This window comes from Macrobrachium nipponense, chromosome 2 (assembly GCF_015104395.2).
Source record: "Macrobrachium nipponense isolate FS-2020 chromosome 2, ASM1510439v2, whole genome shotgun sequence".
Taxonomy (NCBI): domain Eukaryota; kingdom Metazoa; phylum Arthropoda; class Malacostraca; order Decapoda; family Palaemonidae; genus Macrobrachium; species Macrobrachium nipponense.
In genome coordinates, this window is record NC_087201.1 from 134387842 (window position 1) to 134399078 (window position 11237).

The 11237-nt window shown below is 38.1% G+C and overlaps 1 protein-coding gene across 5 annotated transcripts in view; it reads right to left on the bottom strand.

The window, feature by feature from the left end:
- Positions 1-11237, bottom strand: part of LOC135221008 (ryncolin-2-like) — a 60277-nt gene that overhangs the window by 10782 nt on the left and 38258 nt on the right. For 2 of the 5 annotated variants that reach the window (XM_064258725.1, XM_064258724.1), the window contains 3 exons: positions 7887-8014; positions 3369-3528; positions 41-458 (listed from right to left, as the gene is read on the bottom strand). In XM_064258725.1, coding sequence (XP_064114795.1) covers positions 41-458; positions 3369-3528; positions 7887-7991 — 683 coding nt within the window. In that variant the 5' untranslated portion in view covers positions 7992-8014. Of the gene's footprint in view, positions 1-40; positions 459-3368; positions 3529-7886; positions 8017-11237 lie in introns of those variants that run through there. The other 3 variants (XM_064258727.1, XM_064258728.1, XM_064258726.1) reach the window with 3 other exon arrangements.

An 11237-nucleotide genomic window follows, 5' to 3' on the forward strand; every position in this document is an offset into this window, starting at 1 on the left:
ACTGTACAAACTTGAAACAGAAGTTTGGTCAATTCCTCACCTGATGCCAACGCGCAACAGCTCGAGCTCAGTCGTGGTTGGCGGGTATTCTGTGGTGACCTCCTCGAAGGTGCAGACGCAGACGTCGCCTTCCATATGACCTCGGGTCACATTATCATCGCAGAGGCAGGAATCGTCGACGGCCACAGAAGCCGTCGTCTGCTTCTGGTCAGTGGCTGTCTCCTCGTGGATGTCAACGATCCGGATGACAGACGATTCTCCTTTCAGAAACTGCTGCAGTTGTTGCTTGTACTCCTGGATCTGCTGACGGAGCTCCTGCTTGTCCTCCTGCAGAGCCTCTACCTGAGCCGTGCAGCGGGCATGCTGCGTCAGGAGGTCTTCGTTTCTCTGCTGCAGCAGTGCGTGGTGGCGCAGTGCCAAGGCCAGGAGGGAATTGTACCCGCCAGCCTCGTCCTTGTCTGAGGAATGAGGGCCAAATTATGTCTCATAAACGTTAGTTTATCTGTACATTTGAATTTTCAAATGATCGTTAATGACAGCGATGAAAAATTTACGTAAGGTGATTTAAATTATAATATTCAAAACTAATGTTAATGTCATTCTCATTGTTTTTTCAGCAAAACTGTAGAATTCATTTTCTAGCAGATTATCCAAGTGTTTATTGACAGCTGAATTAACAAAACTAAGATTTTTCGATATAAAATCTGTTTGCTTAACTACAAAGCAGATTTGACCTCTTTGAAAAATAATGTTACCATTTACAACTACCATATATTTTTGCTTCTTGAAAAAAAATCTTTAATATCAATTGCTCTTGAGCTAAGTGACAGCGTCAAAACAATTTAAGCCTTGATTTGACATTTTCTAATCAAGGCTCGGTAACTAGGTAAAACCGAAAGGTAAAAGGTAACGTTCATGTTTAAGTCATTATACACCTAAATTAACGAGTCTCCTTGTCCACTGGGGATTTGCTTCATGTTGGGTCGGATGAACGCGAAACTTGTAAACTTAGTTAAAAAACTTAGAAGTGTCATGCATGCGTAATATAGCTCTGTCGACGACAGGGATATTTAGGCAGGAGTAAATTGGTTTCATCAGTTGTCTGTTAAACTGAATATAGTATTTAGGCCAAAGGCCATTCAGCGTTGAAACGGAAATTGACAGTAAAAGGTTTGAAAGGTATAACAGGAGGAAAACCTCGCAGTCGCACTATAAATCAATTGTTAGGAGAGGTAGAATGTAAGATGAAAGAAAGAGAATATGAAAGGAGGTACAATAAAAGTAATGAAAGGGATGGAAGCTAGGGGCCGAAGGCACGCTGCTAAGAACCTTAAGTAATGCCTACAGTGCACCACATGAGGGTGCACTGCACTGACGACACTACCCCTACGGGTGTTGTCTGTTAAAGATGAGAAACAAATTACACTGGAAAACTTGCATGAGTGTTTGTGAGAAAGAGTAATTCGACAATAATTTTTGCGGGTCTTATTGCACCGCGGCAAACTCTTGAACTGTAAAAAAAAAAAAAAATGAAAAAAAAATATCAGGTCATTATTTACAAGAGTTTCGACATTATGTCAAACGGTCTTGAATTGTAGAATGGCTGTAACACTGATGAAAAAAAAAAGAAAAAAAAACTAGGTAGAAAGCTGTTCTTAGGGGGAACTGTTTGTTTCTTTGTATGGTGTTTTACGTTGCATGGAACTAGTGGTTATTCAGCAACGGGACCAACGGCTTTACGTGACTTCCGAACCACGTCGAGAGTGAACTTCTATCACCAGAAATACACATCTCTAACCCGTCAGTGGAATGCCCGAGAATCGAACTCGCGCCCACCGAGGTGGCAGGCCAAGACCATACCGATCACGCCACTGAGGCGCTGCTTAGAGGCAATTCCTCAGTAAACATTTTTTTTCTTATCCTTTTCTTCATTCACTTCCAGTTAGTAAAGGACTTTGCCCATTGAAATTAAAATTATTGTCAACTATTCTAACATCATTCAAGTTGAGGCAAAATAATATGGTGTTCTCTGGATGTTAAAGTCAGCGAAGGTGAAGAATCAAATATGGAGAGTTTTTGAATATGAAAATATGGTAACAATTTTAGAACAGAGATGACCTTGAACGAAAGCTTAGAACTCGCCTTACTTAAGTGAGAAGTATTGGTGTTATTAACAGAATGCATTATTATTCCTTTACGGAAGCCTGGTTTAGATCACAGCATCCTTTGAATTAGTCATTGTACTTACTGCTGGGTATGACCATTACCAATATGCAGGTAATCAATAAATCATTTAAATTGCATATAAAGTAATTACAATCCTATCTTTTCTTCAGATCTTCAACTGAAAACCCTTATGCATTGAGTCAGCAGACTATGAACTCAAGAGGTTTCCAGAGGGAAATCAGCCTGCAGAGAGACTGAGAGGCGAGTTAAAGGAAAAGGCGATGAATAAGTAAATAAATAACTATGAGGGAACAGTATAATCCTAACGTGCTGATCGAAATCAAGCGAATCATATCACAGAACTGAATGCACCCGGCGGGGGCCTTATCATCTATTTTCACTTTCTGCTATTTGTTAGCCCATTTACTGTTCACTTACAAATTTTATTAATGTCAGCATCAAACTTTATACCAGAGATGTTCGCGTTAGTAATCATGCAAAGAAAGAAAAACTGTAAGCAATAAGGGCAAGAATAATTTTCATTAGACCCGGCTATAGTAGATTCACATCAACCATGCATCTGATTTTTAGGCCAGTCCCTTACGACGCTCCTGATTGGCTGTTGATAGGCCAATCACAGGGCTGGAAACTCTCAGTCTCTCTTGAGAGTTCACATGGGTAGGATCCATGTTCCACCTCTCCTGAGGGATACGTCTTTCAAACGTATACCTCAGGAGAGGAGGAACACATACCCTGACCATGTGAACTCTCGAGAGAGACTGAGAGTTTCCAGCCCTGTCATTGGCTTATCAAAAGCCAATCAGGAGCGTCGTAAGGGACTGGCCTAGACGGCTGATATGAATCTATTTTAGTAATCATGCAGAAAAAAAAGCTATAAGCGATAATGGTAAGAATAAGTTTCATTAGACTAGTTCCTCCTGCAGTGAGAGACGGTTAGCAAATTCCCGAGATGTATGCTAGTACTACACAAGCCCCAGTTAGGCTAGGTTGAGTAATACCTCTGCAATCATTTGGGTGTGGGAAACATAATGAGACTATTTTCAACAAAAATTCTACGGTTAGTTTTTAACATAATGGCGTCCCGCTTTATACAGGGAAAGGTCCTGATACTCGGTTACGCCTCGGGAAAATGCACCCGGCCCAGGATCCACAGATCCTGATCACGTGATCAGACCACTTACCGTCGTCTGCATCGGCGAGGGCGGTGGAGAGCTGCGCCGGCAGGAGCTTCTGGACTGACCGACTGACGTCCAGCAGCTGCATCAGCAACTCGGAAGGAACATTCACCGTCTTGTCAATATTCAGGGACATGTCATGTATCATTTTCTTTAGCACAGCTTTCTTTCGAAGGAATTATTGCAAGGGTTATTTGCTCTTTGACAGGAAGGAAATGTCCACAGGTTATGTCATGATTAATCTCCTACAAGTTCTTAGCGTTTTAGGTTTGTAAGAATTCTTGATGGGCAGAATTTTAAGATGTTCACTATCATTTTGTTCAATCTCTTATATTACCTAATACTCTTGATCATGATATATGCACACACAATTACACACGGCTACCCATATATGTGTGTGTGTGTGTGTGTGTGTGTGTGTCAACATGGTGGAAGTCCTGGAGAGACAAACCGAATTAGTTAAGAAAAAAAGGTTACTTTACTTGTATACATTGCCTATAAATATATATTTCCGGGCAACAACGGGTATTTGTGCAAGTATAACATATATATATATATATATATATATATATATATATATATATATATATATATACATATATATATATATATATATATATATATATATATATATGTGTGTGTGTGTGTGTGTGTGTGTGTGTGTCATACATATACATATGTATGTATAACTGAATCACGAAAATTTGGAACGTGATGAATATATAAATAATGGTAGAAGCCACAAAGGAAAGTGAAACGATGGACTGCTGCGAGAACTTTCGACTCAGCGTCCTTTACTGAGCAGACTGCTAAGTAAGGGACGTCGAGATCTTTCAAATTCATCGCTCCATCGCTTCCCTTTCCTTCGTGGCTTCTATGTAGATGAAAGTCCCATAAAACACTATTTGAACGTTGCAACCATGTATTTCGAACACTTCCTTCTGTGCCCCTAATAACTGGTAAGATTTAGACAAATGACGTGTTACAAGAGAAGTACTATATATAAAAAGCATATGTAGGTGTGGAAGTAAATCTCTGTTGGTGTGCATACCAACAGAGACTTACTGCCACACCTACATATGCTTTGGGTATATACTCTAGTAAGACATCATCTGAACAGGGGCACAGAGGGAAGTGCTCGAAATGAATGGCTGCAACGTTCAAATAGTTTTTTTATAGACCTTTGATCTTCGTGTTTTACTGTTGTATTACAGTAAAATACATTCTCACACACACACACACACACACACACACACATATATATATATATATATATATATATATATATATATATATATATATATATGCAATATAAAAAAACACTGTATCGTGCTTCTAAGAAATCAATAGAGGGATCCACAGTAATATCCTTGTTTTATCTAGATATAATATGTTTTATACAAAGCTTAAACCGCTTTCGTCCATCCTCCTGTGGACTTGATCACTAAGCAAATGAGACATGTATTGGTGAAGAATTCCAAATAAACATAAACAAACAGACAAAGAACATTAACAAGGTTAAAAAATTCGAACAAGTCATTGGGTCGTTTGCCTTTCCATAATTCGCTGTGATCTACGAGGCGGGACAAAGCGCCGGTCTTCTTCCTGAATGACATCTTGACGGTCGTTAACCAAAAGGTGGTTTGTAGATTAGGCTCTTGAACGGCGAAGGATGGTTATTTACATTATCAGATTGAAGGAGGCTGTACACATTTCTGAAGTTCTTTATTCTGGCCCTTTGCAAATTTCTTCACTCAAAAGTAAATTGTTCTGTATGCCAGTATTCCCCTGCAAAATTCTTTTGAGCTGGGTCTTAATTTTTCTTGGGGATGGAAGATAGGATTTCATAAAAGGAATTGGAAATATCAATTTGTTCAATTTTAAAAATTCAGACTTTAACATGGATTTCGTCAAAGGGATTTTATTCAGTTCGTTTGAGGAAAAAACAGTACATCTTCCTAAACGTCTTTTAGAAGCTCTTCACAGGCTAAAAAACAAATCTGACATTAAAATATCTAAGGCCGACAAGGGGGGATGTGTGGTGGTTATGAGTAGGACAGATTACCTATTAGGCAGTTAGATTGCTCGCGAACGCTAATACTTACACCAAGATTTCTGTAGCTCCGTCCATTCTGACATTCAGTCCACGTTTAACAAGAAAAAAATTAAGGACATTATAAAAGGTAACATCAACAGAGAAATGAAAGAGGTTATTCTCAGTAAATTGACAAGAAAACTACCCTCGTTTAGTTATTTTTATGGTCTTCCAAAAATCCACAAGGAGGGCATCCCTTTGAGGCCCATTGTAGCAAACTGCAATACTCCTCAGGCTGATTTGACCTCTTGGTTGGCTGAGGTTTTGGGTGACTTAGTGGGTAATATATCTAGCTCCCATCTTAAACATAATCTTGATTTCATGATAGAATTATGGGTAAAAATTTGGATGGAATTATGTATAGTCTGACATCGTCTCCTTATTCACTAATGTGCCTCTTGATTTTGTTCTAGCTAATTTGGTCAAAATTGCCGAAGAAGGAAAATTCACGCCACCTATTCATATTAATAAGTTTTGTGAGCTTATAAAGACGTGTGTAGAATCCACCATATTTGAGTTTGAAGGAGATTTCTATCAACAAAAAGCAGGGGTTGCTATGGGATCCTCGTTGTCGCCTGTTTTAGCTAATCTTTGTATGGAATTTTTTGAAATACTTTTTGTGGACAACTTCCAGATGATTTGAAACCTTTTATATGGGTAAGATATGTTGACGATATTTTTATTGTTTTTAAGGACGATACCGAAAGTTTTGATCAGCTTCTTTTACACTGAATAGTTTTCTTCCATCATCACGTTTACAGTGGAAGGGAAGTCGACAAGCGTCTGCCATTTTTAGACTTGGTTGTTCACAGGGACGACGTAAATAAGTCTTTTAAATTCTCTGTTTTCAGGAAAAGTACTCACACAAATACGTACATGACATTTTTATTCATATCATGACGAGAAAATCAAACGCAACGTTCTGACGAATTTGTTTTTTAGAGCTTTTCGAGTTTGTGACCCTGGTTTCATTGACCAGGAAACTTCAATTCTTGACTACGAGTTTCAAAAAGTTATGTTACCCCAAGTTTTTTATCGACAGATGTCTTTCTAGAGCCAGAAGTATGTTTTATAATCCAAGGGAACGCTGTTCGACTGCTAATTTTAAATGCCTTCCCCTTCCTTATAATCATGACCTGAAAAAGTTTCCAATAATCTTAGAAAAGAAAAGACATGGGTATAGCGTAGTTTTTCAATACCCTAATACTCTTAAAAATAAAATTATCAAAAACAGTTACAGAAAACCAAACACTCGATTGTTGGAGTCTATGCTATAGGATGTAAAAATTGTGACAAATGCTATATTGGTGAAAGCGGTCGTTCTCTGACCAGAGGAAACGTGAACATGTTGCAGCTTGCCGTTTGGGCAACGTTTACAGCGCCATTGCCAAGCATACTTGGGATTCCGATCATGCCATCGACTTCAAGGGAGGGAAAGTTATTTATAAGAGTGCGGATATGGACCACTAGGAGAATTGTGGAAGAGCTCTCATCACTTTGAATGACACTTTTGAGGGAATACTGGCATACAGAACAATTTACTTTTGAGTGAGAAATTTGCAAAAGGGCCAGAATAAAGAACTTCAGAAATGTGTACGCCTCCTTCAATCTGATAATGTAAATAACCATCCTTCGCCCGTTCAAGAGCCTAATCTACAAACCACCTTTTGGTTAACGACCGTCAGATGTCATTCAGGAAGAAGACCGGCGCTTTGTCCCGCCTCGTAGATCACAGCGAATTATGGAAAGGCAAACGACCCAATGACTTGTTCGAATTTTTTAACCTTGTTAATGTTCTTTGTCTGTTTGTTTATGTTTATTTGGAATTCTTCAACCAATACATTGCTCATTTGCTTAGTGATCAAGTCCACAGGAGGATGGACGAAAGCTTTAAGCTTTGTATAACATATTATATCTAGATAAACAAGGATATTACTGTGGATCCCTCTATTGATATATATATATATATATATATATATATATATATATATATATATATATATATATTATATATTCTACTGGCACAACATACCAGTCCCTGCCCGGGAACAGATATATCTAGGCACTGTATACAAGTAAAGCAACTCTGTTATGTATACAAGTAAAGTAACTGTTTTCTTAATTATTTTGGTATGATCTCCAGAATTTCCACCGTAATGACATCTACATAACTTATAGATTAAGTGAGTCAGACATAAACCTTTTTTACATTTTACAGCTTTTATTTGGTTGGTTTAAAGGTGATAATAGTAAACAAGCTTTGTTTTAATCGTCTTTGGTGTCTATTATATATTGTGCATCATATACAGATTATGCAATATGGCTTGTTACACGATAATATATTATACAGAGCACGTATTTACAATTTAAAAAAACGCAGACTTGACGTTCTACATGAATAGATATCTATGCAAAACCGTACTACTCACCGAAGACTGGTTCCTCGAAGCAACGGCAGCTGACTGGGTGACTCCCACGAGGCAAAGGGATATGAAAAGCGCCTGTCTCAAGGTCATTCCGGAGATGTCAATCATTTTGGTATTTCCTGGGTAGAGGTCTGGAAATAAAAAGAAATAATAAAAAGGTAGAATTTGTAAATATCTGGTAAATATGGTGTGGTTCTGTTTAGAGCTAAAAGGACATTACAAAGTAAAGATTTAACTTTTACTGTAATCATAGCGCGGTGCTGTTTAGACCTAAAAGGACATTATAGAGTAAAGATTTTAACTTTTACTGTAAACATAGCACGGTGCTGAATAAACCTAAAAGGACATTACAAAGTAAAGATTTGAACTTTTACTGTAACATGTAGAGCGGTGTTGTTTAAACCTAAAAGGACATTACAAAGTAAAGATTTGAACTTTTACTGTAAACATAGCACGGTGCTGAATAAACCTAAAAGGACATTACAAAGAAAAGATTTGAACTTTTACTGTAAACATAGCACGGTGCTGAATAAACCTAAAAGGACATTACAAAGTAAAGATTTGAACTTTTACTGTAACATAGAGCGGTGCTGTTTAAACCTAAAAGGACGTTACAAAATAGAGATTTGAACTTTTACTGAAATGATCTCTGCTTACCAGTGGCGATATCTGCTTCTTCCATCAAAAGCACGAAACTGATCAAAATAAGTAAATATCAGCTAAACACCGCAGTTGGTAAATCCGCGTCCTATCAGCAGAGAACTGACATTTATATTAAAATGGCTTTATCTTTTTTTTTTTTTTAAACATCAATAGGGAGAGCGACTGCAAGTCCTCTTCTAGCCCAAGCCTGAAGAAAACAAGTGAATTGAATTGAATTGAATTGACTATGGAATTTAGGCCAAAGGCCAAGCACTGGGACCTATGAGGCCATTCAGCGCTGAAATGGAAACTGACGGTAAACAGTGTTGATAGGTGTAACAGGAAGAAAACCTCGCAATTGCACTATGAAGCAATCGTTAAGAGAGGGTGGAAAGTAAGATGGAAGAAGGAGAATATGAAAGGAGGTACAGTAAAAGGAACGAAAGGTGTTGCAGCTAAGGGCCGAAGGCATGCTGCAAAGAACCGTAAGTAATGCATACAGTGCACCGCATGAGGTGCACTGACGGCACTACCCCCTATGAGGCGAAGAAAACAAGTGACCGGAAGAGACTGGTCTTTAGCGTCCTGCAGGATGGTTTCAAGAGCCAGACACTTAGATGTGGCATCTCGAGCTTACTATAAAATGCACATCGTCCGTGTTGGCAAGATTAAGTAAATGCCAGAAAGCACGATAACGAAATTTACCTAACCTTCGAAGGGACCCTCTCCCTTCCTCCTCCGGATGGTCCCTTCGAAAGCTAAATCTACGTCATTATATTTATCTGTTTATTTTCATTTATTTATTTTTTTTATTCATTAATATATTTTCACTTGTATATTTATGTCTATTTATTTATTTATTTATTTATTTTTATTTATTTATTTATTTATTTATATATATATTTTTATTTATTAATTTACGTGTTGTTGTGGGTCTGCATTCTCCTCGAGTTTTTTCATCATACATTTTCAGCAAGTAAGGAAAAAAGATTATTTTATTATCAGCGTGAGTAGCGCAGCTTTAAAATTCAAGACTGAAGAAGAATAGCCAATTCCAACGGGACTCGTTTACATATTCTGAAAACTGATTTTATTGTTTTGCCATCATTTCGCCATTAACGCATTAAGGGAGAATTTATCTCGACGTTAGGAAATAACTGAAATATCCAACACTACTCTTTTATTGGGAGAATAAATTTATTCCTAGAACGGACAATAAATCCAATCATATATCACTTTAAAAGGTGTATTACGTAACAGACGATATAATATTTGTTTTTGTGACTTTAAAGGATTACATAACTCGAAGTTGTGCTAGTAGAAAAACCTGTAAAACCCGAAATCGAGATGCGAAGTGCAAATTCTGTAGGGTTCAATCAAGACCATCTGATTCAATCGTATGGGCACTTAAAGTCCACATCTATTCGTTCGTCATGTCACAAGTTCCCTAGTTGTTCAAGGCAAAGACGAAAGTGCCCATGCCGACAAAGTTGAAAAGTGATCATGCCACTCTACGATTTTTTTAATTTTTTTTAAGGGGATAGGGTTGCACACTGGCCCGAAAGTACTGATTTTTTATAAGGGATAAAGTTTCACGACCTTTTTTTTAAGAGGATAGGGGATACGGAGCCCCGAAAGCACTGATTTTTATGAGGGATTAGGTTTCACAACGTTCATAAACCTATATTTGCCAGCGTGCCTCTGTGATGAAATTCCTTCCTTTTTATCTACAACATAAATACAATGGTCTTCAACGGGAAATTCTGTCACTTGGGTGCGATTAAAATTCCTGAACATTTGCAAGAAGCTTTCAAGGCGATCTTGGTAATGGCCAGTTCCTTTCTCGATGGCGGACATTTGTACTCTCGAAGTCCTTTCAAGTTTAACCTTCCATTTTCGCATCTTCTTTGTGTGTTTGTTTGTTTGTATGGTGTTTTTACGTTGCATGGAACCCGTGGTTATTCAGCAACGGGACCAACGGCTTTACGTGACTTCCGAACCACGTCGAGAGTGAATATCTATCACCAGCAATACACATCTCTGACTCCTCAATGTAATGTTTTTAGTACTTTTAGAAACAAAGTTTTCCACATATGAAATCCAAAGTATATTAGCGAAATATATGGCGCTTTTAACAAAAGATTTTAATATCAGCTGGTCGATGTAAATAGTTCACATAAAAGGGGAAATTTTAAAACGAATAAACGCCGTTTAAGATGCATACAAAGACGTTTCCCTTTAATCAGTCCTCGTCCTCTCTCTCTCTCTCTCTCTCTCTCTCTCTCCACAAACACACACACACATACACACACACACGTGCGCGCCTCAAGGTGGGGGATTTATGAAGGGACTTGATCCGTCTCTTCATTAGAGAAGCAAAGTGTAAATATTGAATGCGAATGAAAGAATATGGGTTGAAGCTATTGAGACGTAATGTTTTCGCAGTATATGTGGTAGCTATAGGAATTGAAAAGATGAGAGAAGCGGCGACATACAAAAGTGGAAAATAGGTTAGTATACGTCGGTTTGTCTTTAGACGTTGTTTGAGCTTAATCAGCGTCACAGACAAACCAGAGTGTTTTGGGTTCCTTCACGGCGAAAGTACGGAGGACGATAGATCTGTAAAAAGTGGTCATTGATTTGAGAGCGATAAGAGAGAGGCGGAGAGAAATACTTAGAAAGTGACGGATAGAATGGATAAAGGAGGGATTG